The sequence below is a fragment of the Lentinus tigrinus genome (assembly GCF_003813185.1).
Source record: "Lentinus tigrinus ALCF2SS1-7 unplaced genomic scaffold L226scaffold_6, whole genome shotgun sequence".
NCBI lineage: Eukaryota > Fungi > Basidiomycota > Agaricomycetes > Polyporales > Polyporaceae > Lentinus > Lentinus tigrinus.
Window position 1 is genome coordinate 1,533,688 of NW_027137915.1, and position 27,483 is coordinate 1,561,170.

At 57.0% G+C, this 27,483-nt stretch overlaps 10 protein-coding genes across 10 annotated transcripts; 6 read left to right on the forward strand and 4 right to left on the reverse strand.

Moving 5' to 3' along the window:
* Nucleotides 1-102: 102 nt before the first annotated feature.
* L226DRAFT_337054 (uncharacterized protein) lies at nucleotides 103-2,538 on the forward strand. The gene is made up of 21 exons (XM_067674046.1): nucleotides 103-161; nucleotides 219-394; nucleotides 450-528; nucleotides 580-593; nucleotides 663-752; nucleotides 813-822; nucleotides 889-906; nucleotides 963-988; nucleotides 1,053-1,078; nucleotides 1,131-1,162; nucleotides 1,223-1,247; nucleotides 1,312-1,323; nucleotides 1,390-1,405; nucleotides 1,465-1,510; nucleotides 1,565-1,641; nucleotides 1,699-1,770; nucleotides 1,831-1,916; nucleotides 1,971-1,995; nucleotides 2,057-2,240; nucleotides 2,293-2,346; nucleotides 2,398-2,538. Exons 2-21 carry the CDS (start codon nucleotides 246-248, stop codon nucleotides 2,401-2,403), a joined length of 1,047 nt encoding a protein of 348 aa, XP_067538515.1. The 5' UTR covers nucleotides 103-161; nucleotides 219-245; the 3' UTR covers nucleotides 2,404-2,538.
* A 449-nt stretch (nucleotides 2,539-2,987) lies between these two features.
* Nucleotides 2,988-5,253, forward strand: L226DRAFT_337031 (uncharacterized protein). The gene is made up of 18 exons (XM_067674044.1): nucleotides 2,988-3,161; nucleotides 3,235-3,313; nucleotides 3,372-3,385; nucleotides 3,446-3,544; nucleotides 3,610-3,619; nucleotides 3,677-3,694; nucleotides 3,755-3,780; nucleotides 3,850-3,875; nucleotides 3,934-3,965; nucleotides 4,038-4,062; nucleotides 4,115-4,142; nucleotides 4,200-4,245; nucleotides 4,334-4,422; nucleotides 4,490-4,555; nucleotides 4,622-4,707; nucleotides 4,768-4,792; nucleotides 4,852-5,068; nucleotides 5,128-5,253. The coding sequence occupies exons 1-18, from the start codon at nucleotides 3,094-3,096 to the stop codon at nucleotides 5,131-5,133; spliced, it is 960 nt and encodes a 319-aa protein (XP_067538516.1). The 5' UTR covers nucleotides 2,988-3,093; the 3' UTR covers nucleotides 5,134-5,253.
* A 992-nt stretch (nucleotides 5,254-6,245) lies between these two features.
* Nucleotides 6,246-8,791, forward strand: L226DRAFT_532701 (pyruvate decarboxylase). Its single transcript, XM_067680314.1, has 12 exons — nucleotides 6,246-6,280; nucleotides 6,333-6,340; nucleotides 6,393-6,436; nucleotides 6,493-6,570; nucleotides 6,623-6,666; nucleotides 6,722-6,821; nucleotides 6,873-6,987; nucleotides 7,048-7,356; nucleotides 7,414-7,554; nucleotides 7,610-8,019; nucleotides 8,084-8,221; nucleotides 8,287-8,791. The coding sequence occupies exons 1-12, from the start codon at nucleotides 6,250-6,252 to the stop codon at nucleotides 8,510-8,512; spliced, it is 1,644 nt and encodes a 547-aa protein (XP_067538517.1). The 5' UTR covers nucleotides 6,246-6,249; the 3' UTR covers nucleotides 8,513-8,791.
* A 218-nt stretch (nucleotides 8,792-9,009) lies between these two features.
* On the forward strand, nucleotides 9,010-10,644 carry L226DRAFT_611127 (uncharacterized protein; the record flags this gene model as incomplete). Its single annotated transcript, XM_067686241.1, has 2 exons — nucleotides 9,010-10,063; nucleotides 10,121-10,644. The coding sequence occupies 2 exons, from the start codon at nucleotides 9,010-9,012 to the stop codon at nucleotides 10,636-10,638; spliced, it is 1,572 nt and encodes a 523-aa protein (XP_067538518.1). The 3' UTR covers nucleotides 10,639-10,644.
* Nucleotides 10,645-10,713: 69 nt separating this feature from the next.
* Nucleotides 10,714-13,637, reverse strand: L226DRAFT_337195 (uncharacterized protein). Its single transcript, XM_067674047.1, has 5 exons — nucleotides 13,457-13,637; nucleotides 13,224-13,388; nucleotides 12,016-13,168; nucleotides 11,218-11,964; nucleotides 10,714-11,150 (listed from the first exon to the last, which is right to left on the reverse strand). Exons 1-5 carry the CDS (start codon nucleotides 13,478-13,480, stop codon nucleotides 10,810-10,812), a joined length of 2,430 nt encoding a protein of 809 aa, XP_067538519.1. The 5' UTR covers nucleotides 13,481-13,637; the 3' UTR covers nucleotides 10,714-10,809.
* A 157-nt stretch (nucleotides 13,638-13,794) lies between these two features.
* On the reverse strand, nucleotides 13,795-16,895 carry L226DRAFT_458915 (AMP deaminase; the record flags this gene model as incomplete). Its single annotated transcript, XM_067675479.1, has 13 exons — nucleotides 13,795-13,914; nucleotides 13,972-14,112; nucleotides 14,170-14,205; nucleotides 14,274-14,554; nucleotides 14,606-14,854; nucleotides 14,910-15,090; nucleotides 15,142-15,176; nucleotides 15,226-15,466; nucleotides 15,519-15,627; nucleotides 15,685-15,886; nucleotides 15,936-16,352; nucleotides 16,406-16,649; nucleotides 16,719-16,895. 13 exons carry the CDS (start codon nucleotides 16,893-16,895, stop codon nucleotides 13,795-13,797), a joined length of 2,433 nt encoding a protein of 810 aa, XP_067538520.1.
* Nucleotides 16,896-17,115: 220 nt separating this feature from the next.
* On the reverse strand, nucleotides 17,116-18,822 carry L226DRAFT_504477 (WD40 repeat-like protein). The gene is made up of 7 exons (XM_067677985.1): nucleotides 18,767-18,822; nucleotides 18,699-18,714; nucleotides 18,474-18,638; nucleotides 18,081-18,302; nucleotides 17,734-17,975; nucleotides 17,443-17,672; nucleotides 17,116-17,387 (listed from the first exon to the last, which is right to left on the reverse strand). Exons 1-7 carry the CDS (start codon nucleotides 18,767-18,769, stop codon nucleotides 17,261-17,263), a joined length of 1,005 nt encoding a protein of 334 aa, XP_067538521.1. The 5' UTR covers nucleotides 18,770-18,822; the 3' UTR covers nucleotides 17,116-17,260.
* Nucleotides 18,823-19,860: 1,038 nt separating this feature from the next.
* Nucleotides 19,861-21,340, forward strand: L226DRAFT_568929 (uncharacterized protein; the record flags this gene model as incomplete). Its single annotated transcript, XM_067684228.1, has 3 exons — nucleotides 19,861-19,986; nucleotides 20,159-20,331; nucleotides 20,413-21,340. 3 exons carry the CDS (start codon nucleotides 19,861-19,863, stop codon nucleotides 21,338-21,340), a joined length of 1,227 nt encoding a protein of 408 aa, XP_067538522.1.
* A 1,797-nt stretch (nucleotides 21,341-23,137) lies between these two features.
* L226DRAFT_337307 (uncharacterized protein) lies at nucleotides 23,138-24,200 on the reverse strand. The gene has a single exon (XM_067674048.1). It carries the CDS (start codon nucleotides 23,892-23,894, stop codon nucleotides 23,319-23,321), a length of 576 nt encoding a protein of 191 aa, XP_067538523.1. The 5' UTR covers nucleotides 23,895-24,200; the 3' UTR covers nucleotides 23,138-23,318.
* An 828-nt stretch (nucleotides 24,201-25,028) lies between these two features.
* On the forward strand, nucleotides 25,029-27,270 carry L226DRAFT_458757 (uncharacterized protein; the record flags this gene model as incomplete). Its single annotated transcript, XM_067675464.1, has 3 exons — nucleotides 25,029-26,057; nucleotides 26,114-26,259; nucleotides 26,325-27,270. 3 exons carry the CDS (start codon nucleotides 25,029-25,031, stop codon nucleotides 27,268-27,270), a joined length of 2,121 nt encoding a protein of 706 aa, XP_067538524.1.
* Nucleotides 27,271-27,483: the final 213 nt, after the last annotated feature.

Sequence of the window (27,483 nt, forward strand, 5' to 3'; positions counted from 1 at the left end):
GCAGAGCATTGTTGACCGCACACGGGAGCGTCTATCGAAAGTTTGGTTATGTCCTGTAAAGGTTCCTGGGCTCACAAGCTCTCGACGTAACCTTGCTTTTGCAGTTCAGACCGTAGCAAGAGGCTCGGTCCGCAGCGCTTAATTCGAAGTATATCATACAGGTCAGTCCTTTCCGCGGTGTGTACCACAGTTATCGCGCTCGCTCAGTTCCACCTCAGCTTCACGTATCAACTCTGGCAGCCAGGATGTCCACTTCCGCGACGTCATTCACCCTCCGGCCGGGAGGCCAGGTGATCAGCGAGGCCTCGTACGACCCTGCATTCTACCACAACATCGTCTCGCAGCTGCCCCAGTCGTTGGGAGTCTTGGTTATTGGGCTCATACTCATCTCCATGTGAGGTATTGTCTCTTATCTGTGACCTTTCGCTCACATACCTCCACCATCATAGATCTTTTTGGATCGTTTGCTCGAAGGCAGTGGAGTACACATGTCGTGCCAAGGTGGATGAGAGGGGTACAGAGGCGACTGTGAGTCTTTACGTTACTCTGCCGGTGCGCATACTCACGACGCGAACATAGGTTACATGCTTGATGTGCGTCGATGATATTCAGAAGACGAACAATGCGGGTTAATACGAGCTGGTCGCTCGAAGCATGCTCAGCCTCGCACAGTTCATCATCGCGGTGTACAAGGTCTACCGTTCCGTAGTCACTAACTCCGGAGATCTGTTCAGGTTGTTGGACGATAACTGGTTGGTGATCTTGACCTTCATCCATGTCATCATTCGAGCTTACCAGGGACCTGGGGGTAGGAGTGTTCCCGTAAGATTTCTTTGGCAGCTAGCAATACTGGCCGTTAGGAACTGAACTGTTGATTTAATGGCGTAGATCCAGATTCTGATGATGGTACGATATATTGTCGCTATTAGTTGGTCTCGGACTCATCAAGTGTTGTTGCATAGGCCTTAACTGCCTGTGTTGCTCAAGGGTGAGTTCAACAGTCTGAGCGCTGAGATGTTTGATGAAATTCAGGTGGCTGTCGCCTTCCGCAGGTTCTTCACGCACCGGTTGCATATCAGTAGGTCCTGATGGGGTCGATGCGTAGGAAAGCAAGTTGAGAAATCATGAAGTCACGCAGAACCAATTGATTAACAAGAGCACGGTGGGTAATCTGCCGCATAGGCAACATATATCCGAGGGGCATGCTTCATGTAATTTGCAGATCGCACTCATTGTTACTCAGCTGGGTGCGCCCCGCTATTCCGCGCATGCTACCGTTCACTTACGATGGAGGCCCTTCACGCTGGTTAGCGATGGCGATTAGTACGTTCTCTCTCTCTCGGGAGCAATGGCCCGATCTCTGTGTTTTCTCTCATGCTACTTGTGTAGTTTCAGTGGCGGAGATGTGAGTCATCTATCACATGGTGTATCGTGCGGATGTGTCCTTACAAGTTATACGTACAGGTTCCAACGAGGATACGGCGCCGTCATGATCTTCAACCACGGCTATGTGAGCAATCATTTGGCGTTCACTTGTCTCCGTTTGCTCATTCACGGCATTTAGTTCTCTACGTATGCCATGTTTGGACTATCGGCAAGTATCGATGTCGCACTGGCGAGCGTGCTCTATCTTGTGCAGCGGTAAGACTATAACACTTGTCATGGTCCCTGCTTATATGGATGATCATGTACCTTCAGCTCGACCAGGAAAAACGCAACTGTTCGGGAGATGCTACAGTACTGGACCTTCGGAAGTCTCGTAGGATCCGGGTGAGTGCCCATATGCGAGTGGATATTGATTCACACTTTCATATCATGCACTCTTGGCAGGATTCTCTCCATCTTTGCGGCGATCATGCTCGCCGTTGCGGGCCTCAATCTCGTTTGGCTTGTGACATCCTTCGTTCTCGGTAATCGTACGTCTGTCCATCCTCATGATACTCCACACCGCACCTCCTCATCTTCTGCAGTTTACACGCTGAGTGTACTCCTGAGGTATAGTCTCGCACCCTCCTGCAATTCATGATTACTTCAATGCGATAGTAATGTCGGCCAGTTTGTTGGCTACGCCCAGAAGCTCTGTTCGCGTCCAGCATACACGCCAGTTCAGGCGACCTCCGGCCCGGAGTGGGATGTCCACCCCGACCCTGATCAACGATGTGGAGGGACGCGTCGGAGATGCCATCGAGATCCAAGCCTTGGAAGCACCCGCACCGGCTACTACGACGCTTCCAGTCAAGGCATGGATTGTCTTCTATGCTGCACTGCTCCGATAGCCTAACAAGCACGCAGGACGCTGGAGGCCAGCTTGAATACGTCCTAGGTTATCATAGCGGCGCTGCAGCGGTAAAGTGATGCATACATCCATCCCCGAGGTCTTTCTCATCCTCGACGCAGGTCTGACGCTGTCATGTCGCGATGCCCTCAGAGACACGTTGACGGACTATTTCACGTTTCGCTGTGTTCAACGTGGACGAACGCTTCAAGCTCTTCCTTGTGACAGCCTATTTAAACCACGAATCATGCTTCTCCGTATGCGTACTTTGTCCTGGATGCTATAGCTATGGTACATAGGGACCCTATGCCAATAGTGCGTTTCTCGCACCGTGAACTGCGTCCCCGACCTGTCGGCCACAAGCGCCAACCGCGCAGCCGCCGCGTATTCAAGTTAGGTTATACGTAGGTACGTGCCTTTGCCAGAACACTCCCGACGTTCGCACTCGCAGCGCGCTGACCCGCCGATGCATCGTACTTTCCCAGGCACATCTCATTATCATCCCAATTATAGCCCCGCGGACGGTTTAACCTCGCTGGCCCGGTGGCGAACCTAGCTCCGCAGCGCGCCCTCCCTCTTCCGCAGCACGGGCCTGTCGTGTGCATATATGTGACCCGACCGCCCGTCGTAGGATGCTCATTGCTCTCTCGAGTCTCGAGTTCTCCTCTCCTTGTATTTGTTTGTCTGTCCCTCGTTTGAAGTTTGACTGTGGTGAGTGAGAGCGGCACAGCACCCACCGCCCGACTACACTAGACCCCTCCGAATCCGACTTGCGTACTCCTACGTCACACTTGGGTTACCTCCGTACCTCCTCCGGCATGTTCGACGCAACTTCGACAGAGGCTGTCGTTTTCGGCCTGGTCACTGGACTCGTCCTCGCGTCCACGTATGTGCATTCCATGCTCTCTTTGTCGGTGGGGATAGGACACTGACGTATTTGTTGTCGCTTGCATCAATAGGGCGTTCGCGGCCGTCTGCTGGAAAGCATTCACGTATCTCCGGTATGCTCCAAGTGATGCTGGCTGGATCAGGATCACTGTGAGTAGGATGGCGCTAAGCGCTGGCGACGAAACTGACCTGGTTTGATTTCGGTCAGGTTGCGGGCATGGTGTGCGTATGAACTTGCGCGTCGAACTATGCAGGAAGAGGGCGCTGACTACGTTTTCATAGGGCCCTGAATGTTGTTCAGGTGATGAACACGGTGCACGCGTTGTACGTTGCGATAGTTGTCGACTCGTTCGACGTGTATAGCCTCCTGGACGACGAGTGGTGAGTACTTGGGAGTTGCATGGGGCTCGTGGCGAGTTGGGATGTCTGACCCTCCTTCGCGGCAGGGCGATCTCGGTGAGCTGATGGTCGCACCTTACCAAGCTCAAGCTGGCAGCTTATTCGTGTGAGTAGATGCAGATAGGAATCATGGTGAGCATTTTCGTTACATCGAACCGAACATGCCTGTTTAACTCACGGAGCGCCACGCAGAGCTTCCTTGCCGCGATCTCCCAGGGGTAAGTCGAGCAGCCTGAGCTAACAATCGCCGTCGAGGATATGCCAGTGATCTAACGGCTCCATGGCAGGTTCTTCACGTACCGCCTGCAGACTGGTGAGACTGCCGCGTCCTCTGGAGAGTGCCTTCGGGTATTGACTGATCTCGGGCATAGTCAAGCCGAGTCTGCTCCTCAACTCAAATACTGTGAGTGGTTGCTCCTCTGGCGGTGAAGGATAATCGCTAACCATTGAATCGGCTCTTGCCCGGACTCTGCAGATCATGCTGGTCGTGCTCGAGTTTAGTGAGTGACTTCCTCCCTGATTGCAGCGTTCATGATCTCATCGTTTCCCCAGTCTTCGCGGTTGTCTCCATGGTGGAAACGTCAGCACTGGACTTCACAGTCCACGCGCATCGAGATTGACGTCGGCATAATTGCAGGTTCCATCTCGGATACGCAGCTGTCATGATATTTCACCACGGATATGTGAGTCTCTTCAGTCCCAGTTCCGGAGAAGGACTCGAACGCACCTGACAACTCCTCCTTCACGCCCATTCATTCATGATATTCACAGTGGTTGATGTACGATTCCTTCGCGACCTCGGCGCGGCTCAGTTTGTGCGTGTATCTCAACCTCGCTTGTGTGCTGTATGTCGTCCGGCGGTGCGTAACTATCTCCTTTACTGTCCGCGCATACTTCGTTTCGGTTGAGCTAACCCGCCAGGCGCAGGAGGGGCCAAGCGGCGGGCATGGAGAAAGCAGAGTTCCAGACGCTGCAGAGCTTGATGGGGTGCGGGTGAGTGCTGTTGTGGGACGTGCACACTGTAGAAACGGAACTTGACACGCGTACGGCGGCGACAAGGCTGCTCTCGGTATTTGCTGCGATCTTGCTGGGGATCAGGACGCTGAACCTCGTGTGGCTTGTGGCGACGTGCCTTCTTGGAAGTCGTGCGTGCAGTTCCCTCAGTCCCCGTGTGACTCCCGGGCTTACCTCCTCCCCTCCCCTAGTATACACGCTCAGCGTGCTTCTGAGGTATGGTTCTATCCGCGAAGTGTTCTCTCCGTGGTTGATCGCATGCATTTTCATCTTAGTTTGCGCTCTAACGCGTCTGTGGTCGATTTTTCGTCCATCGCGGCAGAGGCAGCCAGTCGGCACGATTGGAGGCGAGACGCGAAGGGACCGACTAGCATATGCGACCTCTCTACTGTGACACCCAGGGAGAAGGCGGCTATCGCTTGGTCAATACCAAAGATCCGAGTCGAAATGGAGGAACCGAATGGAGGGGAACCACCCTTGGTGTGCGATGCGGTACGTGCTTCTGTGGTCAGTGCACGAGAGACAACGTTCACGAATCCTAACGTTGTAAGGTTTGAAATGGACGTACGCAGTGGACAGTTAGTTTAGCTCTCGCTGAGCTTGTGTGTATTGTATGGTCGGTGTCAGTAGCCGATACTTCTATCCAGCTTCCATTTACCCCGTCCGCTGGACGGATAGGGTTTGCATTGCAATGGAGTTCAAGGGTTGTGAAACTAGCTGCTACATAGAGGAGGGGAAGGTGCTAAATGCACTCACTGGGTTCAGGAACGTGGTCCGATACTGCTGTGGTGGCGTCTGTGCACTGCTGGAGAGTTACGCCATAGTTGGACTTGGGAACATCGATATGGAGGAAGGACGATCATTGGCTGTGAGATGCATGCGGCCGCCTGGCAGATTGTTCTCGTGGCTGGGCCGTACTGGAGATGGGACGGGCTTGTCTCCGACCACAGTCTAGACTGGCGCCTAGGATAGGAACGGCCTAGGTATCGCGCCGTGTGCTTCACATTTCACCGCCGTTTCCAGGGCAAGCTTCCCAGGCAACGACGAGCTCGAAGATGGTGGTTTAGGATGCTGAAGTGCAGGCGATGGACGAGCGAGGACGTCGGGAGTCGAACGGGCAGGTCAGCAGGGGGAGATCGAGATCGAGATTGGCTGGCTGTCTAGGCGGGATCTAATCTTATCTTGTGCTGTGAGCGAATGGGAGACGACGTCAAGGAGCGTCAACGCGTCATGGTGAACCGCATTCGTTCAGAATCGCCGACGACCCAGGCCGCTGCGATGGACGACCGCTCCAGCCCGGCGAGGCCCGTGTCCATGCTGACACCCTCTCCTGCCTATCAACTCTGCCATCTGCTGCCTCCGACCCTGGGTCCTCGCTGTATATAAGCTCTTTCGTTCGACTGCTGCCGTCCCCATCCCACCCTACTCCAACCCACCACTACTATCATGAGCGCGAACACCCAGGCCGTCGCGTCTTTGCACGCTGAGGTCACCCGCCTCCGCCATGAGCTCACGACCGTCCAGAATGCTGGCCCCAGTGCCGACGTTTCGACGGTTGCTGCTGACACGATGTACGTCGGCCAGTACCTCGTAGAGAGGCTTGTTCAGCTCGGTGTCACGGTATGCTCTTTCGCCTCCTTATCTTTGCGTGCGCTAACTCTGAATCTTAGAAAATGTTCGGTGTCCCCGGTGACTTCAACCTTGGTAAGTAATCGCCGCATATATTCAGACACCATAGCCTAACTTGGTCATACAGGCTTCCTCGTGCGTTTACAATATGAGCCAGATCTATCTGCTTTATCTCAAACTGCTTTAGGACTTTGTCGAGGATCACCCGAAGATGGATTGGGTTGGAGACTGGTCTGTATTTGCTGCCGCTTCGCTTCTCCAGGCGCTGACGATCCCTGATTGTAAAGCAACGAACTGAACGCGTCGTATGCCGCTGATGGCTACGCACGCGTGAACGAGGGAAAGCCCGGTGTGCTCCTGACCACGTACGTATACCGCGATCTTAGACTGTATTAGTCGAGACTAACATCACGATAGTTTTGGTGTCGGAGAACTGAGCGCCATGAACGGTATTGCGGGAGGTGAGCACAGCTCCTTTCCTTCGTCCGACATCTCCTGACGCGTCTATGCGTTCAGCGTTCTCGGAGCACGTCCCAGTTCTCCACATTGTCGGCGTTCCAAGCACTTCTCAGCAGAAGGCGAAGCCAATGTTGCACCATACTCTTGGTGACGGCCGGTACGTACATTACTCAACGCATACGTCGACTCGCGTCTAACGGAACATCAGCTATGACGCATACTACATGGCAGCACAACAGTTCACCATCTCCCACTCTAGCCTGAACTCTATAGAGACGGCTGCGGCGGAGATTGACCGCGTGATCACCGATTGTCTGGTGAAGGTACGTCTTGTATCACGCTATTCGTGACGCACCACAGATCTCATACTATTTGCACCACAGGCACGGCCGGTATACCTCATGTTGCCCACTGATATCGCCTATATGCGCATTTCGGCCACGCGCCTCAAGACGCCGCTCAATATCGAGCCACCCGCGAACGACCCAGAGACCGAGGAGTTTGTTCTTGACGAGATCGTCAAACTCGTGGAAGCTGCGCAAAATGACGTCATCATCCTCGTTGACGCTTGCGGTATCCGTCACGGTGTCAAACATGAACTAGAGGCGCTTTGCAAGCACACCGGTTACCCAGTCTATGCAGCGCCAATGGGCAAGAGCGTCATCGACGAGTCGTATTCCCGTTATGGAGGTGTAAGCATCACATCCTCGTCGCTGTGGGCGTTCACGATCTTTACAGTCGTCTTGCAGATCTACGTCGGTGAAATTTCACACGATGATATCAAGGCGAAGGTCGAGTCTGCGAAGCTCATCCTCTCCGTCGGCGGCCTGAAGAGCGATTTTAACACTGGCAACTTCACGTATCACATCCCTACGCAACGAACCGTCGAGGTAGGTCCTTTTCAGCTCCTCGTCCCGCATCTTGTACTTAACGTTGGGTTGCCAGCTCCACTCTGACCACACCCTTGTGCAATTCGCGGTGTTCCCCGGCATCGGTATGAAGCGTCTGATGCCCAAGCTCATCGCGCGTCTGCAGCCGTACAAGGAGGGCGCGTTCCAGGCCGAGGTGCCCAAGTTCGAGGCGCCGGTCCCCAAGGAGGACAACGACATCATCTCGCAGACCTGGCTGTGGCCGCGGGTCGGTCAGTTCTTCCGCCCGAAGGACATCGTCGTCGCCGAGACGGGCACGTCGAGTTTCGGTGTGCTCGACGTTCCGCTGCCGGCAGGCGCAGTGTTCGTCAGCCAGATTCTTTGGGGCAGCATCGGCTGGACGGTCGGCAGCACGCTGGGTGCAGCGTTCGCCGGTCTCGACCGGGGAATGAACAGGACTATCCTGTTTGTTGGTGATGGTAGCTTGTGAGTATCACGATTCTCTGTCATCATGTGGGACGAGTACTGACAGGGACTGTTACTTGTGCAGGCAATTGACGGTGCAGGAGCTGTCCGTCATGATTCACCACGGGCTCAAGCCCATTATCTTCGTGCTCAACAACAGTGGGTACACGATCGAACGGTTCCTGCACGGAAAGACGCGCAAGTACAACGACATTTCCAACTGGTGCGTCCTCTCCTGCCTCCTCCGTAGTTGTGCGCGTTTCTGACGAAATCTGTTCGCGAATGCAGGAAGTGGACGAAGCTCCTCGACACGCTCGGCGGTGAGGAGGGCAAGACCGTCAGGTCGTACACGGTGCGCACGAAGGACGAGCTGTCGAACCTGCTCGACGACCCCAAGTTCGCGGCCGCGGAGACGATCCAGCTCGTCGAGCTGGTCATGGAGATGCACGACGCCCCACGTGCGCTCAAGGTCCAGGCCGAGCTCAGCGGGAAGACGAACCGCTACACCGCTTAAGGGTGGCCCTCCTTCTTCAAGCTTCAAGTTCTGCCACGCTTGCTGTGGTGGTGCGCCGGTGATTGAAACGCGATCGCGATCGAGGAAGTAGTAAAATGGACTTGTATTAGATGCGTATGACGACTCTCTCAACTCAGCTCTGCATGAATCATGTACCATATCGTTGCATACATACCTGTACCAGTATCACCCTGATCTTATAGACGCTTGTTTGTTGCTCCTCTTGATTTAGTGACAAGCTGTTGGACGAGAACTGTACGACGTTGTGTGTGTGTGAGGGGAGTGTAGGTATAGGAGTTAGCGCTGCAGTGAACGCTCCCAAAGAGGTGGGCCACTATGGAGCACTTTGTGCCGCGGGCGTCTGAGACTCGGATGACGCCGAAAGGCCCAGGGGCGTTGAAATGCCAACTGGTTAACTCCTTTCTCACTTGTCTCTTCAGTATCGACCCCCTGGACCTGAGTTTTATCGGCTTTGCCCCGTTCCTCTGTGGTAAAGAATGGAGCACAAAAGATACTACGCAGGCTTGCCTTCTCAGCCCGTCTTGGTTGCTCGTACAGGGCCACCGTGGTTTCCCCCTACCGGTCCCGAGGCATACACTGTGCAGAAGGAGCTCAGGTCTTTCGGAGACCATACGATCAGGACCGTCTGGGAGACGGAGTTGGCCCCCAAGGTTATCGACCTCCTGGATTCCAAGGACGTCTTATGGACGAGCCTCGACGTCGTGGGCATCATCGAGGTCGAGAAGTCTCCCGCCCGAGCCCCAATCGTTCTGTGGATCGGTGTGCAGCCGGTGTCGCTCTCCCGCGAGGACGGCCGTACGGTGGCCGTCACCTGCAAGGACATCCTCGTCAAGGAGTTCGAGATCACCGACGTCGAGGTCGAGATCCGGGAGTCCGTCGTCACCAGAGCTGCCGGCCCGAAGCTGCTCAGCCCTCCCGAGTTCTACTCCGACCCCATAGCGAACATGAAGGATCCGCTCACTACGGCGCTCTGCCTGCCCATCTCTGCCGAGAACTCGCCATACGTGGAGGGCACTGGAGGGTTCTACCTCGCGGAAGGCGGCGACAGCAAGAGGGTCTTCCTTGTCACTGCTCGGCATGTTGTCTTCCCGCCTGAACTTGGGCTTAATGAGGATTACGAACGCACCGGGGAGGATCCCAGCGCGCCTCGTCACAATGTTGTTCTTCTCGGCCTCAAGACCTACGAGGATACCCTGAATTTCATCCACGAGGAGATAGGACGACATGGATGGACACGCGACTACTTGACACATAAGCTTGCGGCGCTGAGAAACGAGGACGATCAGCAGGCGGAGCTTATACGGCAGCGCTTTGAGAGTGAGAGGGCGGTGACGAGACTGACCGAGTTCGAGGGGGAGATGGAGAACTGGGGCCCAGACCTGAGCCTCCGCATTCTGGGGCACGTCGTCCGCGCACCTCCCATCGTCGTCGGTTACGGTCCCGAGCAGTACACTCAAGACTTCGCCATCATCGAGCTGGACAGTTCGAAGTTCGACTCCAAGAGCTTCAAAGGCAACGTCATCAACATGAGCACGTTTCCATCTTCTCTATATCTCACCATATAAAATGACAAGTATGATCTTCTAGGTACCCAGACCAAACTTTTCGAATACATCCGAATGATGCCACCCAGGTGGGGCGAGCGTATCGAAACTGAAGACCGCGAACATATCCCAGTCGACGATCTGCGCAAGCTCGAGGGCGTCATCTCAGACAAGGAGCTGCGCAACCCGCCAGTGTTTACGCGGTACGGGGAACGGTGCTTCGCGGTAGTCAAGGACCGCGGCACCGTCACTGGGATGACCTTCGGCCGTGCTTCTGGCGTCATGTCCTTCGTCCGCGAGTATCTGGACAACGATGAGACGCGTACATCTAAGGAGTGGGCTGTCCTGCCCCACAGCCATAAGGCCGGTCCGTTCGCCGCCCCCGGTGATTCGGGCGCGGTTATCGTGGATGGTGCGGGTCGTATCGGTGGCCTCCTCACTGGGGGTGCTGGCGATGCGGACTCTTTCGATGTCACGTACGCAACGCCTATGGAGTGGCTCATGGAGCGTGTCAAGGCCAGCGGGTTTCCTGATGCGCATCTCAACCCGGTCTTCACATAGATGGTCAACTTACAGTACTAGGATGTCAGGTGCCGTGAACGTTGCAAAGCATGTGCATGTATTTCTGCGGTTTTTATGTAGCTATAGTATCACTCTTCATAACATCGTTGTATAGATACTCTTCGCTTGCAGAGGAATAAAAGGAAAAGCCTATTCAAGTGGGTATATGCATCAAACCATACTAGAATCGGACCTGCATCGCCTCTCTCTATTGGGAAGTTGAAGAAAACGTGATGTCTCGGAATCGGAGGGTTCGTCCCCCAAAGGAGACGCAGGCTGCGCAGACAGCAGTCTGGACGCCATGACATGGCTCCCAAACGACTCCTCATCGTTGACCGCTGGAACTATGGGTCTGTCCGTGAGTACGTTCTCGGACGAGGTCGTTTGTGCTGACTGAGAGGTGCTTGAACGCCGAGAGCCTTGCTCCTTCACCCGGAGAGGTTCGGGGCGGGAGGAAGTGCTTGTGGAACGTCCAGACACCTTCGTCGCCGAGCTCGCATAGGAGTTGGCCGCTATGAACAGCTGATCAGTATCCAATGGCAAGGTAGTCTCAGACAGTCTGAGCAAATCCAAGCTTACATATGTTGCCCGGCCTCGATCTTGAAGGGGCTTCCGACCGAGCAGAGCTCGGGCTGTCCGGAGGGTTGTACGGCGGGATGACATACGATGGGGTGGCGGACACATTCGAACCTGCATCACAATGTATTTGTCTGTTTGCATGTGAAAAAAGGACAGCACACATACCACTTCGCTTCCTATCGTTGCGTTGCCACGGGAGCATCCAGAAGAACTTCTCGAGGACGTTCAGCTCTCCTTGAAGCGTGTTCGCGAGCGTTACAGGATCGGACTCGCGGTCCTCGAGGTTCGTGTTGAGAATCCGGTCCAGCCTATCTACGTGCTTCTTGAAGAACGCCTGGAAGGTGTCTACCGTCGCCACCGCCCTTATGTTCGCGAGGACGTCCTGGTAGCTTTCCAGGATATCCAGCGGGACGAGTGGGCTGCACCTCGCGTCTGTCTTGAGTGAGAGCATTTGTTCGACGTGGCGAGACCTGCGGAGAGTCCATAGGACGATTGCCAGGTTGGAGAGGTCTTCCGTCAATGCAACGTGCATGAGGAACCTCTGCAGGGTATTCAGCAAGATGTCGATCTGCAGCTGGACCCGTTCCATCTCGTGAGGGCCATCAACGACTAGCCTCCCGAGGTAGCGAATTAACATCGGAAGAGCTTGGAAGTAGGAGAGCACCAGGGGAAGACCTTTCGGGTCCTTGTTGCGGATTAGGGATGCGTACTGTCCGGCTGAATAGGGATTTGGCCATGTAGACACGACTGTGGAAAACGTTCAGATAGGGGTCAGCTCGAACACATAGCGGCACTCACGATGCTCCACGACTTCTGGCTTGATGCGGTTACCACCGTCCGAGGCTGAGTAGGCGAGGGTCTGGGTCACCCTGTAGAATGTGAAAGTCGGTTCGAGGCCGCGGGATGCGAGGGTCGCCATGGTCCGCACGAACAGCTCTCCCATCTCGGAGTTCGCCTCCATGCGTGGCCACCATGCCTCCGCGAGCAACTTGCGCACCTTTCGCCTGTTGGGTTCAGGGTCCCGTGCGGCGAGGGTCATGAAGTTGAGGATGCACGGTACGATGGGCTCATATCTGTTCGACGTCCGCTCGATGTCCTCCATGAAGGACGTGAGGCACTCGGGGGAGACGTCCCACAGACAGGGAATGACAACGTTCTTCAGCACAGCCTCGTCGAGGGAGATGGCATATGACTTCGTTGCGAGTCCACGGTCCAGGTCTGCACGCTTCGCGCGCACTTCTGCCTTCTCCCGAACATGCCAGTTACGGAAGTTGTCCAACTTCTCGGAACGGAATAGAGGGAGAGCGTGCCTGTGGAGGAGTATTTTCTTCACGTCCAGACTGAACAGGCGGCGGAACGTCTGCACCACAAGGAAGACTCCGAGAGCTTGCGGCGACTGGTAGAAGCAGTCGGAGTGGAACGCAGGGAGGATGGTAGTGGTAGATGTGAAAACGAGGAGTAGGCCGACCAAGAACGTCGCAATAGCGGCCACAACAGGATGGAGACTCCATAGCAGGATGACGATACCAGACAAGAATAGGATCAGCGCTGCCTGAAGGAGGATGGGTAGCATTGCCATGATACCGACTACGTGCCACTTCAAGAGCGACTCGTAGCGATACTGCCGCAGTCGGGCGACCTCGTGCGAGTTGCCGGACAAGCGGAGACTATACTGTTGCAGCCATTGCTTGACCATGATGGCGATGAGCGATGCAGAGAGTGTGAGTATCAGGGAGGAAAACCACAGCGCATTGATCCAAATTGCATAGCGAGGCACGCGGAATGGTGTCCGTGTGTATGAGGTGATGGATGTTCCAGACGTGGAGAAGTTGTGCAGTTGAGCGGAAACCAAGATCAACGCACTTGCGATGGTCTCCGACTTGTCTTCCTGCAACAGAGTGACCCACGACTGCACAGTGAACGCAGTGAGCACAGCAGAGAAGAGGCCGGCCTACAGCTCGTCCTTGTCAGTTTGGCCGAGCGTCGACGCCAGCTCTGATACTCACGAATACCAAGAACATGTCGATTTCTTCTTTCCATCGTTTGACCATCTGATCACAGTGTTCCTGCACAGTATGTGCGCACTTGTCCCATGCATTCGAGATCTCGCTGTCTGTGAAGGGACATACAATTGGGATCTGCGCAGGACCAGCCCTCGTGACATGTTCGGTCTGGGGGTGAGTGTAGAGTACGGTCAGCAGAACGGTACACGCAACACGGCTCATGCCAGGACGCTCACATAATTCGGTCTTAGAGTAGACATGTAAGGCGAGCTGACGGATGGAGTAGGCGAGAGTAACGATAGAAGAGGCGCACTGAAGACAGTGCATGTAGTCTCTGGTTGGGCGGATAGGCATCCTTGGCTCTGTCCACTGCAGACTTTATAGCCGGGTATGGTGAGCGCTCCTCGAGAGATGTCGCATTCCGTCAGAACAGCAGAAGCCAGAAATGTCAAGTATGTGGTGCGATGAAGTCAAACAAAGTTTCGAGGGCTATACACGTACTGGTACTGTCACACGAACGTCGAACACCATATGCTACACGATACCTCTACATCCTTCTCGCCTAGTTCTTGTACTAGGAGCGAGGAGGGAAGACATATGCCTGCGAGTCAACACTATGCTTCGTCCGTATCATAGCAAGCTCTTCAAGCAGTGTCTGGCGACGGTACTCCAGCCGGAGGTTGGGCACGTTCGTCTGGGAGCAATTGCTGATGAGGTGATATATCCGAAGATGATTTGATGCCGCACTGACCTTATTTATGTCGTTCCCCGCAGCCCCAGGAAGGTACCAATTCTGGCCAAGCCAATGCCGTTTGACTTCCATCTCGAAGCCACTCTGGATGACTGAGTTGCGCGCCAACTCGGCCAGCGAGCTCTGCGGGAACTTGTAGATCTAAGTGGAGCACGAATATCAGCAGTGCAACGAGACAGGAGCGCCATCGGGACTTACGTGAGCTGCAACGCTGTACTCTTCCAACAGAGGTTCCTAAGTGCCACATGATTGCTCGTCAGAAGTGTTCGAAAGCTTGATCCGAACCGAAGCACGGATCTCACCTTTGTGAAGTGGAACTGCAGGGGGTCGTCAGTGCTCAGGCTGACGTTGAGTCCGACCTTGAAGAAGTCCGGCAGAGGGTTCCGCTCATATGCCAAGAAGAGCGCGTTGTTACTTAGGGGACTCATCGCGAGTCCAATCTGCTTCAGATAGAACAGGTATTGCAATGCGGGCACCTTCCGCAACAGAATCCCGTGGGAGATTGAGTGTCCAACCAAGTATGCAGATGCGAGATGGTCAGGGTCTCCGGCTTCTCCGCAGTGCGGCCGGAGCACGAATGTGCCTACAGAGACGCTGTCAGACACACACTACTAGAGAAAGTGAACATACGTACAGAAACCGCGGGCACGCCGCCATTGGTTCAAGCTCGCGATGTTGGCATACATGTAATACACCCAGTACGAGTAAGGGGGAGACTCCTTCGCGTCCCATAGACGTGGGTATGGGAACTTCTTGTGGAAGCGGCGCTCGGTTTTCGATTCGTCGTCGACAGTGTCGAATCCGACTACGCGCTGCAAGAAAACGTGCAGCTCGGGGTGCGACGAGGGGTCCCTCGTCACCTCGAAGAGTGGTTCGAAGACATCTGTGCATGCAATAATGAGCGCATATAGTCAGTTGATGTGCGATAACTAGCTCACTCCGCACGATATCCTCGAAGGTGTTGATTGCCCCGCTTTGTTTGTAGACGTCATACAGACGCGGGACTTGGATAAGCCAGCGGACGTTGTGCGAGAAGAGCTTGTTGTCCACGATCCATTTTGCCACTTTGTCCCACTCATCGCGCTGCCGGCCATAGATGCTCAAGCGCCACTCGCAGTTCTGCGCATGCTCAGTAGCCGACAACATGAGTCGAGACGAGACCGAACTCACTTGGTATTTACTCTGTTCAAGATCAGTCATGACCTCTGCGCTGAACGTCAACACGTTGCAATTGATCGATAGCAGAGTACGGACCTTTCGTAAGTTCTGCGAGATATCTGCCGTGGATGTAGTTGTCGGTCTTGAGGAAGATCTCCCTGAGGCGAGACTCTCCGATAGGGTTGTACTTTAGATTGAACTTATCAAACCGGTGGAAAGAGTCTTGATGGGCGTGCATGTCTAGTGTATCTATCGAAAGGTCGTAGGCTGTGAGATTGAGGGACTGGAAGACCTGTGCCAAGGTCAATTCCTTCCCATCTCGGAAGATGACTACGTCCTGTTGAAAGGGTTAGGTATCCGTATGGTCGCATGAACCGTCATGCACATACGTCAGGGCTTCGCTTCATCTTTGACTTGATGAATCGCAACAAGTGCTTTTGGTTCATGCTGCTCGAATGGTGGACATGGGTGTCGACCTTACGTACATTGTAGAAGTCACTATACGGCCAATGGAGGATTAGCAACATGGACTAAATTGTTATGGAGAGCATGTACCGATGCGGGACCTGCTTCATCTCCGCCAGCTCTTGCGACTCATTAAGCAAGGAGTACATCGTGAACTTGCTCCCCAAGTAGTTCAGCCGCCGGAAAGCGAAGCTCTTCGTCGGACCATCAGCGATGACGTTCAAGACCTTCTCAAGGTCCATGAAGTACTCGCGGATGCTCGGGATGTCAAACACTGGGGTCTTACCCTTGTCTAGCGCAACGTTAGCGCCTGAAGACTGTGCGTGATCGGTCGCACTAACCTTCAGCGGACTTGTAGACCTGATAGACTCCTCTCTCGTCGATAGCGAACTGCCATTCGTGCGCCCCCGGGACCTCGCAGGCGGAGAAGTCAAACTCCTCGTCCTCCGAAAGGTCGTCGTGACTGCTAGGGACCACAGTCTCCTTGCCTTTCCAGTGCCAGTGGGGCGGCGGGGGACGGGGATATATGCGCCATTTCCGGAACGGGCTCTTCAGAGGAGGTTGGGTGGTGTAATCCGCGTCCGGGCGCACGCCCGACACGCCGGCGATGTCCTCGTCCAACCCCGTGAACAAGCCATCGTAGTCGCGGGGGTTGAACCCTAACTTCTGGCCCGAGCGGGACATGTACTTGTCGCGGAGGTTGAGGCATAGCTCGAAGGATTGGAAGATGGGTATGAATTCCGAGGTGATCGGAGGTTCTGCATTGCGACTCGGATACAGCGGTGTGCTTTGCAACGGGCTGAGTACATACCAGGTAGTCTGCCCGTAACCTTTCCATCTAGATGGCACGCACTCAGTGCTTCAGGCAGGTGCCCATCCCATCCTGCGCTCGTGGCGGTCGGCGGCTCGGATATTGCGGCCAGCTTCGGGGTGTGGACTGCGCTCTCAAGGTGCGCGCTGCTTGCTTGGAGGTTAGGAGAGCTCAGCAGGGAGACGGGGCGGGACGCATTCTGTGCATCGGACCCTCGCCGGTGCGCGAGCAGCTTTTCTTCGATCTGAGCGCATGCATGGAAGCGTCGAGCGATCAGTCCCCGGCAGTGCCTCTGTGCAAACGCGCGACGTACGTGGTGCAAGTTCTTCTCCTCCGTGTAGTCGAAGAACCCTCCTTTAGAGTCGAACATGGGTCCCACCGGGGGCGATCGAGGCTCGCCGTCTCGAGAGTCAGGCGAAGACCGGCGCGAGGTTGTCTCGGGTGACCGGGGCTCTTCAGCGCGCACTTTTGTGGTATTTGCAGGCGACATGGCGGGTCTTTAGAGGCACTGGGGGTGACACGACCAAGGCGAGCTGCAGCCAGGCTACTCGTGGAGGGGCACGATATATATTAAGAGAGACAACCCCCATTTGGCGCTGTTGCCGAAAACTTGAGGCGCGACACGAGGCGCCTATGGCCGGGTGTAAGGACCAGAATGGCAACTCACCAAGTTCACTCTGCCGAGGTTCTTGCGCCATCCGGTACATCCTCTCCACAGACAAGGGAAAATGAAAGAACGTGTGGTACACGCATCATACAGTATCGCTACAGTTACGAAATAACACAAGCGACAGCACACATGCAAGCAGCAACTCAACACCGACGATCACAGCGAAGCGCATCCTATCATACACTCTAGTCCTCAATTTCGAGATCGCCGTACGGCTTCGCGCGGAAGTAGGTCTCGTCGAAGTGATGTACGCGCACGAAACCGTCCTCTCCACCAGACGCATAGCAGTCGCCCTTCGGCGAAACCGCAATCCTGAGGCATCGTGTTAGTCAGTTAGGCTACAGTGCAAGGAGTGATCGTCACTCACGTGTTTACCGGACCGAAGTGGCCCTTGACACGCCCAACCTCCTCCTCGAAGATCTTGTGCCAGAACCGCGTCTCGAACTTACCCTGCCGCAGCGAGGTCGTCGTGACGCTCATGGCATCCTGACCACCACCAAGCAGAACGTACGGCTTTAGCGGTGCAATCGCCGCGCTGTTCAGCGGCGTCTCCGTGACAAACGTCTTCAGCACCACGAGGGTACGTGTCTCGTGCAGCTGAACAGGCAAGAAGGGAAGTCAGCTACAGCGGCCCTGTCGAATAGATGACTCTACAAACCCTCGCGGTCTTGTCCTTGCTGCTCGTGATGAAGTATGACCGGTCGGGGCTCAGCTGCAAGTCCGTGACGACGTCGCGGTGTGCGTGCTCGTTCGACATGACCTCCTCTCCCGACTTCGCATCGAAAAGCGCAACTTTCCCGGACTCGTGCCCGGTGAGGATGAGGTCTGGCCTGTGCGCGAACGCGCAAACGACAGCCTTGGAACCAATAGGGTTGAACATGGAGACGGGCTCCTTGGATTCTGCAATCGGCGTAAGCGCTCAGCTGCGGGAGAAGGGAATCGGAGGAACCGTTCTTGGGGCTCGGTGTAGGTTGGGAAAAGAGCTGAGCAAGGATGATAACTTACGTGATGTCCCGTCTCCATTCCGGTTAATGTCGAATATCCGGACAGCACCCTGGTGACCCATACGCTGCTCGGTGATGCAGACGACTTGGTCGTCGTCTTCGCTGAACGCAACCCGCTTGACGGCCGTAGGGAACTCCCAGAAGAACAGACACTTGCCCGTCTGTACGGACCAGAGACGCATGGTGTTGTCGGCGGAACCGCTGACGAGGAAGCGTGATTGGGCTGTGCGAGGCGCGACGGGGAGTGTCCAGCATTATTTGCAGCGGGGAGCGGGAGCGGGAAGGTGGGCGGAGATTCATGGAAATGTCGACCACAGCATTGTGCCAGGAAGTGGGAAAGTGTTGAAAAGATACTGAGTGCACGATGCGCACGAATAGGATGGAGAATACGCACAGTCAACATCGATCGTCCAGACTGCTCCGTTGTGCCCATCGTACGTCCCTAGCCGCTCTCCATTGTGGGTAAACCACACGTTGATTAGATTGTCTTTTGAGCACGAGAAGAGAAGGTCTCCCTCCCTGTTGAACTTGATCTGAGTGAGCGAACGCTCGTGGCCTGGTACGTTACAAGGCGATCAGTCTCCATGTTTCTCCTGGATAGTCGTGCATAGCGGACCTTGTAGCAGGATTGGCCTCTGTGAAGGTATTGTCAGCCCATTGATGTAGCAAGTTATGCGTGAAACATACCATTTTTAAGTGATAAGAGGAGGATGTGACAGGAAAGGGTCGGTATACGGTGCGGCTGTAGTGGACGAGTACCGCAGAGCCCAAGTTTTCGATGACTTCGGCTATTGCCGATACTGCCTTTTTTGGATACGTCTCGTGCTCACAAGCTCTAGAGCAGCCGCCGCAAGCATCGACAAGTTCTTGCTCAGCAACTCTCACCTGGTTCGCTGCCTGGCATCCCTCGTTTACGACGTCTGGTGCTGCTACCTAGCTCAGCCTTTCCTCATTGCTCAGCAGCCCTCCACCGCGCTAGGTGACCGAATTCTACTTCTTGGACGTACAACTTCCGCTCAATTGCGGTCGCGCACTGGCTTGTCTTTGAGACTGCGGCTCGGGGAATCTCTTGCGTACGCGTTCCCACATCTATCTGTCTCTTGATGGGTCCTGGATAAACCGCTCCTTTGCAAACCCCGTCTGGAACCATCTTCCTCCACTGTCGCCCCACTTCCACCCAGGTCCCTATCCACTTCGGGCTTTCATAAAATCACGACTCCCTCGGGAATGTCAGAGCCCCGCATCTCTTCGTCCGCAGCCGCGGAGCCCCGGCGAAAGCGCCAACGCACCACGGACCGCGAGCTCGGGCCTAGTGCTTCGCCAAGCCTGGTCGCGTCGGGCTCCTCCTCAGCCGGCGAATCCTCAGGCATGTCTTCCATTGCTCACAGGATTGTCTGTTGCTCCGGACCCTCATTCACGTTCTCGTATGCCGTACACAGGCAGTGCGACTTCATTCCTGAGCGCTTCTACGGGCGGACAGGTGAGTGCTGCAGACGCTGTTCGCTTTGAGGCCGGCAGGGACCTGTGCAGGAGCTGAGACGTCCTGTGTTACGCGTCAGAACGGCGAGTATCCCGACGAGGCTGCGAGCGACGATCGAAGCAGTGTATCGCGGACCCCCGACGTATATAACGGCGGACGGCCGAAGCTGAAGCTCATCGAGAGGCCCATCAGACCAAGGACATCTGATTCTCAAGGCGGAGGAATGATCTGGCAAGCAGAGAGTACGTTTCACAGCAGCTGTCAACGCACACACGAAGCGAGTGGAGCGACTAGTCCGGGAATGGCTGTGGTATCTCCGCGGTACGAGGAGCAGGCTGGGGACGAAGAAGACGCCCCCGGGAGGGACGGGGAGTATTACATTGACAGTGCCGACTGTGTAATCCGCGTGGAGGACACGTTGTTCAGGGTAAGTGGCGCATTTCTGTCTCCCTGTTGGTTCCCCTGCCGGCACGCTCCACACTCCAAGATTAAGGATGTGCCACGGAGCCACCTTTCTACAATACTGATCCCGATGCAGATCTCATTGTCAATGTTCGTGACTAGCGATCGTTCGCTCACCTGCTGTGGTTCGTTCACAGGTGCACCGGTACTTCCTGGGCCGTGACTCGTCGGCCTTCCAGCACATGTTCAGCATGCCTGCCGAGGGAATGCCGCTACAGAACATGGAGGGATCCTCGGACGAAAATCCTATCCGACTGTACGGAGAGTCTGTGGAGCGGTTTCGCGCACTACTCTCGGTAATCTACGATTTGTACGTCTCACGACGTTCAACTTTCATCTGCGCTGACGTCTGTCGGTATTCGCGGTAACCTTATTTGTTGTGCACCAACAGGCCACAGCAGCTCCAAGCGTACAACACGCCCGCAGCGAACGTCGAGCGATTGTTGACCATCGCCGAGATGACGAACAAGTACCACTTCGCGTCGACCGAGGCGTGGGCCGTCGACGCGCTCTACAACGTGATTTCTGGCCTCCACGGCCGGCCACAGCAGCAATACGAGCTTGGCAGCTGCTCCTCCGCCTGGATGAAGCGGCTCCTCGAGGTCGCCCTGCTCTGCGGGCACAAGCCGCTCTCCGAATACGTCGTCGACAAGTGGGTCGAGCGCATCCACAAGCACGACCTGCGGCCGGTGCACGCGCTCGAGATCGCGGACAGGAGCCGTATACGACGGCTGCAGGGTGCGGCGTATTACGTCCAGCTGCGCGAGATGGGCGACGCCTTCGACCCCGGGGTGACCGAGGACGGCACGGAGTACGCACGCTCGCAGCTCGGGGCCACGGCGACCGCGCTCGCGGCCAACGGCGAGGACGGGAATTCACAGAAGAAGACCGGCACGCCTGCGGTGCTCACCCCCGCGCAGAGGCAGCGGCTGCTGTCGGGCCACTGGTCGCTCACGCGGCTCTGGGAGCAGCTGCGGGCGAGCCCGCCCAAGTTCCAGCGCCCGGACGGGTGCACGTACCACCAGCACGGGTGCCTGCGGACGTGGGCGACGGTGTGGCTGGACGTGGGCAAGACGGAGACGACGCTGCGGTGCGCGCCGGTGGACGTGCTCGGGCGGCTGCGGGCGATGGAGCAGCAGCTGTATATGCATGCGGACCTGTCATGCGCGCTCACGCCGCAGTGCAAGAGGACGGCGCTTAGGGCGCTGAAGGTCCTGGTGGAGGAGGTGGAGGAGGGCTTGGCGGACCATTTTGTCGACCTTGTCGACGCGGAGGGCGTCGGCGGTAGTGGTGGTACTCGTGCCGAGGCGTTGTCGTGAGCACGAGGGGCGGTCAGTACAAGTGCTGGGAATGCAGGGGTTTTTGCGATTGGTTAACGGTTAACCGGAAGGTCCGTCATCGATCTGTAGCATAGCTGTGTACTCTAGGTGTGTACTATATCTCGCTTAACGCCAGAAGACCTTATTCCTCGGACGTATTCACGTACATTCCCAGCGAGAAGCCGTTCTCGCTTTTGTCGGGCGGCAGAAGGAACGGCGGGTACGTCATTTGAATGGCTTTTTTGTCGTCGCTGTGACCACACACGATCGCCCTCAAAGCTACCAAGTTCCGTGGCCTCGCGGTCGGTGCTTCGATGCGTTGTGCAAGTAGTGTTTCCGAGGGTTCGACTGACGTGGTCACGTTAGAGCTCTCTTGCTGATTGGCTTTTCATGTGATGGGTGCCCTGAAGGCTATCCTGGACCCTCTCCGCGAGAGCCCCAGCCGGCGAGACTTCTCTTCGCTTCCACTCATCTCCGGGTCTGCCTTCCCTTCGGGGTGCATCGCGTTGAATAGAGTACAGCACTCGTGCCGTCATGCACGCGCAGGACACGTTGGTGAGGTGACGATGAAGTTTTGAGCTGGTTAAACTGGTTGAGCCAACTGTCATGTTGATGACGCCATGAGATTTCCGCTCTGACACTCATCGGAGTCAGCATGACACTGACAGCGCTAGCAACGGAGCGAGCACACTTGAGTATCCTCAGGTACGGAGCGAGTCCACATTCCGAGAGTTTCCGGGGACTGGTGACAGCTTGAGCTCGCTGAGCGCCACGGCAAACAGTGCAGCGAATGACGTGCACAAGATGATATCGGAGGCGTTGCTCGATCGGTCTAGGTATGGAGGGACGGTGCGGAGTTGACGCTGCTAGCATCTTACCAAGGACAAGCTCAGCTGCTGCATGGTGCTAACAGGTTTACGTCCGTGTGTCTCCCGAAATTGGGCGCGATACTGAGCGGCGAGTATGGGGTCAGAATCAAAACCACAATCACGCCGGATATGGTAACAAGGCGCAAGCGAGACGGACTCGGCGCAGGTACGCAGATTTTTGCACCCCAGAGATGGGTCGCACGCTCTGCTCACATGGAATCTGTCTATGCTGGGACGGGGAGGTGACGGACTCGGAGATAGTGGACGACCAGGGGGAGCCGCCCGGGGCTGCGGGTGGCGACATGTGATCTGGCGAGGAGATGAGGGTGGACTGGGGTAGGTAGGTAGCCGGGAGGGGGTTTGTGTGTGGTCGGCAGGTCGGTACCGCAGTGCTGGCTGGGAGTGATGTCATGGAGGTGAATATGGTGATCGAAGCGAATCGGACCTCGAGAACCAGATCTCTGGAGATGGTTCAACGTTCAGCTGCGGAGGCTGGGCGACCCTGACATCATCTGTGGGGACACACAGCAGCCAAAGCAGTACAATCCTTCTTGCACGCAGCGCGGGAGACACGGGCGCTGTGGGCTGCTAGGCTGGAGGCGGGGCTGCTGACGGCCGAGGCTGAACTGGGGGACACTCAGGGCACGTCGGGTGGTCGCCGCGCCCACGTTGCGGGGGACGCGTCGGGGATGGGATGGGGAGAGGAGTGACGTCAGGGAGAGGATTGGCGGTTTGGACTGATGATGGGGGAAGCTGTGCTGGTGGGACTGGAGGTGCATCTGAGCATCTCGCACTGGCCAGAGGCAGAGTCCCGGCATTCGGCCTCCCGATTGACGACCCCTCCTTTGGGCCCCCCGTGTCTCCACCCCATTACGCTTGCGTTTACCGCTCATGGGCGATCATACAATGCTTCCCCAAGTCCCGCCGGCTCGAGGAGTCCTCTTAAGCACCACATTCCACCTTTCCTGCTCGCCCATTTTTCCACCGCACGCGACATCTCTACCTCGTGCACACCAACTGGAACCTCATCAGTACGTCCATACCCCGCCACCAGTGTCTGCTCCACACCCTACCCGTCTTCTCGCGCCGCCCCCCGCCACCACATAGAGTCATAACCGACACAAGCCCTCCTGCAATGCGCGCGATGTACCCAGGCGCGCCCCCTGCTCCTGCGCGGGATATAACTCCCAAACCCGAGGCGCAGATCGCCTACCTTGCTCGTGGCCAATCCCATTCGCCGCTGCCTGCACATGCACCCAGCGGCACGTTGCCACACCAAGAACTTGAACGGCCGTCGTCCGCCAGCGCCAGCGTCTCTGCCCCAGGATCCGGGCCCTCGGTCTCGACCAGCGTGGGTGAGTGCTGCGTCTGCTAGTCTGCCTCACACTCTCCTTCTCGCTCGCTCGTGAGTCTGGCTTCGTGCAGATTGTTGTGTACACTGCGGCAGGCCGAGATGCCCACGCGTGCCCTGGCTCGCGTGGAGGCGATCGAGGTCGGGTCACGTGCTGCGCGGCCACGCGGGCGTGCCTTCTCGCGTTGATTTTTGGATCAAGTTGTCGCGCCGCGCTCCTTTTCTGTCCCTCGAGTTGCGCTCGGTCGCTGGCATTGCCAACTTGCCAGTGACGCTCCTTAATCCGTTTCCCCCGATCTTTATTTTCTTCCCCTTTCATTTTGCATGCTGACATGCCCGTCCCTTTTATGTCCTTCTAGACCCTGCAGCGACTCCTACTCGCCAGTCCGTCGGCCTCCCTCCCTGTAATGTCCATCTCCCTTCCTCCCCCCTCCCCGTGCTCATGCCCGTCTGGCCCCCCGCAGCTCTCCCCGGAGTGCATGACACGTCCGCCTCCGACGTGTCGCCCAACCCGGCCGCCGCTCCGTTCGAGAATAGTCCAGAAGATTTGGTCGATTTTTTGCACTTCAACCACACTACCATCTATAAGTCAGGGGATGCCACCAGCCCGTCAGCATTGAGTATGTCAAGTCCACCGTCCTCCAACCCGCCCCCCGACCCGGCCAGGCAGTCGTCCCGTGGCAGAGGTGTGTCCCAGTTCGGTCAGTCTCGTCGCCCCCCCGCCCGTCCGCACTTCCAGGCGCCCTCCGCTCTCCACTATCCACCTTCCCACCCCGCTTCCTCCCACGAAAACCGGCCGGCCAACTCTCCTGCTGCGCCCCCCTTCCAGGGCCCCCCTCCTCCTCAGTATGCCTATGACCAACGCGCACCGTATGTCGGACAGTACACGATGTCCCCACATACTTCCCTGGGCATGGTTAGTTCCCCTCCCCAGTTCGCGTACCCTCCCCCCCATCCGGGACTACACGCGCACGACCAGTCCATGCTCACCCCTCCGCACAATCCGCTAGTGGGATACTCGCCGAGCACACTGCTTCCCATGATGCAGACTCATTCGCCCGTGTACCAGTATCCAGGGCACTCCCCGGAAAGCAGCTCGTCCTCCAGCCGCTCGTTCTCCAACAGCCCTGGTATGTTCCCCACCCACGCGCGCTCACAGGCACTCCCCTCCCCGCCCCCACAATCTCCGAGCTCTGCGCCTCCCCACATTGCACCCTCCACGCTGTCTCCTCCGCACTCAGCGTCCTATTCTGGCCAGACGCCCTACTCACCCATGCGATATTCTACGCCGCCATTCGCGTATCCCCCACATTCGTTTGCTGTCTCGCCATCCATCTATGCGTCTCAGTATCCCTCCCACTACCCCCCGTACTCGCAGCCAGCCGAGCAGGAAAATCAAGGGACTTGGTGGTATCTCCCGCCGCAGCCGGGGACCGGTCATTTTGAGTCTTTCCAGAGTCCGTACGCCATGTCATATAGCTCGATCAATACACGGGAGGTTGAGCAACCTCGTTACGGACAACTCGGATCGTATCCCATGTCGCCCTCACACGCTCTAGGGCCAAGTCCCGGCCCGGGTACGTCGTCAGCAAGCCAGTCGCTGCAGTCGTCCGTTGCATCCAGTCCGCAGACGTCCGCTTACGGCCGCGTCGCACCAGAAAAGGCACCACCAATGCAACGCGGACGACCGCCAGATCCTGCACCTCCACCCGTCTCCCCGTCGAGCGCGAGCAGTCGACCAAGCGCGCTCGACCGTCCGGCCTTACGCCGCCCCTACCACCCCAATCCTCCCGCACACCGCTCCGAATGGGTCATGTGGGCAGGCAACGTGCCTTCCGACGCGACGCACGACGAGCTCTACCGATTTTTCAACTCACCGCCCTCACCCGTGTCCTCTAGCGACAGTCAGTCAGTTGGCGCGCGATCAACACAGAGTGCGCCTGCAGGACCAGCTCCGTCGACCATCACCACGTCTTCAACGTCGACAGACTCGGTGTACGGCGGAGTGTCGTCGGTGTTCCTTATCGCGCGGTCGAACTGCGCGTTCATCAACTTCCACTCGGAGCTCCACCTTCAGGCGGCTATCCGCAACTTCAACGGTGCGCCGCTTCGACCCAACGATCCGCGGTGTCCACGACTTGTTTGCCGCGTGCGGGGACGGGAGGATGATCTGAAGGCAGGCGTTGGTGGGCAGCGTGGAGCAGGTATCCACGTGCGCTGGGTGAAGGATAAGCGCGAGCGAGATAGAGAGGCAGCGCGCCGGCGGTCCGCGTCGATCTCCTCCGAGCAGGTTACGACCCCGAGCAGCTCGCCGACCGACCCGGTGCACATCATGGCAGGGTTGTCGATCTCGAGCGACGAGGAGGCCGGGTATGGGCGTCGGGTGCGGAGGCCTGAACCACACTCAAGCAGCTCAGGCTCGTACGCGTCAACGAATTCAAGCATCTTGACCGCGTACTTCCCGAAGCGCTATTTTATCCTCAAGTCGCTGACACAGGTAAGCCTGTTATTGGCATGTCACGTGATGTGGTTATCCTGACGTGAGCTTTGCAGTTCGACTTGGACTTGAGTGTAGAGAAGGGGCTGTGGGCGACCCAGCGTCACAACGAGGGGATCCTGGACCAGGCCTATCGGACTAGTAAGGAGGTGTACCTCATCTTCAGCGTAAATAAGAGCGGCGAGTTCTACGGTTACGCAAAGTAGGTCTCTCCCTTCCTTTGCGTTTGTGCTAACAAAGTCAGATACTCACGTCATCTTCTTCAAGGATGGCCGGGCCCATTATGCGCGGAGAGCAGCGGGTCTCCTGGGCTTCACGGACGGATTCGCCCCAGCGCCGCTCGTCTCTGCAGACGCCACGCGACAGCCCCACCACTGCACGCCAAAACCGCGATACGTACTTCTCGCCTAGCGAGCAGCGGTATGGCGACTCGCCGTTCCCGATGTCTCCAGAGACGCAGCCGCTGCCGCCTACTGCCTCACAGATCCGACGGGCTTTCTCGCCAGAGCGGGAGGTTGGTTCTGCGCCCGCCGAGATGCTGCAGCCCCATCGCGCACTCAGCCAGCTCAGCCAGCCCGTGGAATCGCACCCGGCCAGCTTCGACATTCACTCTCTGCGCCCCGTCGCCCCCCTCATCGCGCGCAAGCAGATGTCGCAGCCCGAGGGCATTGAGCTCGACCAGATGGCGCCCTTCCGCGCGATGCGCGACCCTCGCCCCGACGTCGACACTCTCAGGAATGCGGAGGAGGGTCAGCTGCAGCTGCACACCGTCGCGGAGGAGGACGAGCGGCCACAGCCCGATAACACCGGGAAGGGCAAGGCGGTCGACCGGCCCGGCCAGGACGAGGTTCCCTCCGGGCAACCACAGGAGGATGGGCCCGTCTGGGGCGAGTCGTTCAAAGTGGAGTGGGTCCGGACAGAACGCCTGCCGTTCACGCGGACGAGACACCTGCGCAACCCGTGGAATCACGATCGGGAGGTGAAGGTGTCGCGCGACGGCACGGAGCTGGAGCCGTCGGTTGGGCAGGCGCTCTTGGAGGAGTGGGACAAGCTGGATGAGCCTCAGCCTCAGACCCCTGCGCCGGCGCCGAACGTCGACGTCGGTCGGCGGTTGGCGGGTAAAGCGTCGGTCTCGGTGGACGTGCTCTCAACGCCGGACTCGCCGACAGCGGCGGGCCCTGCGCGCACGGGGAAGGCGAGAGAGGGCTCATGACGGACGCTCGACATCCACGGACGATTGCACGCGCATGCCTCTCCGTACTTCCACCCCCGCATTGTGCACCCCATTCCCTGACGTCCCCTCATCATCCTCATCCTCATCATTGCGTATCGCACATCGCACACACTTACACGCGCGCTCGCAGTCACACAAAACCGCAGTTCAATCATTCACGAAACGACACACTGCTGCCTACAACGCAGCACT

Coding starts and splice junctions, on each gene's coding strand:
- L226DRAFT_337054 (XM_067674046.1), top strand. CDS start 246: ATGTCCACTTCCGCGACGTCATTCACCCTCCGGCCGGGAGGCCAGGTG. Junction 1,996..2,056: donor ACGCTGAGTGTACTCCTGAG/GTATAGTCTCGC, acceptor AATGTCGGCCAG/TTTGTTGGCTACGCCCAGAA. Junction 2,241..2,292: donor CTACGACGCTTCCAGTCAAG/GCATGGATTGTC, acceptor ACAAGCACGCAG/GACGCTGGAGGCCAGCTTGA.
- L226DRAFT_337031 (XM_067674044.1), top strand. CDS start 3,094: ATGTTCGACGCAACTTCGACAGAGGCTGTCGTTTTCGGCCTGGTCACT. Junction 3,781..3,849: donor CTTGCCGCGATCTCCCAGGG/GTAAGTCGAGCA, acceptor GCTCCATGGCAG/GTTCTTCACGTACCGCCTGC. Junction 4,246..4,333: donor TGATATTTCACCACGGATAT/GTGAGTCTCTTC, acceptor TGATATTCACAG/TGGTTGATGTACGATTCCTT.
- L226DRAFT_532701 (XM_067680314.1), top strand. CDS start 6,250: ATGTTCGGTGTCCCCGGTGACTTCAACCTTG. Junction 6,988..7,047: donor TCACCGATTGTCTGGTGAAG/GTACGTCTTGTA, acceptor TTTGCACCACAG/GCACGGCCGGTATACCTCAT. Junction 8,020..8,083: donor TTTGTTGGTGATGGTAGCTT/GTGAGTATCACG, acceptor TTACTTGTGCAG/GCAATTGACGGTGCAGGAGC.
- L226DRAFT_337195 (XM_067674047.1), bottom strand. CDS start 13,480: ATGTCTACTCTAAGACCGAATTAT. Junction 13,389..13,456: donor CTACTCTAAGACCGAATTAT/GTGAGCGTCCTG, acceptor ACTCACCCCCAG/ACCGAACATGTCACGAGGGC. Junction 11,965..12,015: donor GCCAGAAGTCGTGGAGCATC/GTGAGTGCCGCT, acceptor CGTTTTCCACAG/TCGTGTCTACATGGCCAAAT.
- L226DRAFT_504477 (XM_067677985.1), bottom strand. Junction 17,976..18,080: donor GAATGGAGACGGGACATCAC/GTAAGTTATCAT, acceptor CGCCGATTGCAG/AATCCAAGGAGCCCGTCTCC. Junction 17,673..17,733: donor GCAAGGACAAGACCGCGAGG/GTTTGTAGAGTC, acceptor TTGCCTGTTCAG/CTGCACGAGACACGTACCCT.
- L226DRAFT_337307 (XM_067674048.1), bottom strand. CDS start 23,894: ATGTCAGCATGCAAAATGAAAGGGGAAGAAAATAAAGATCGGGGGAAA.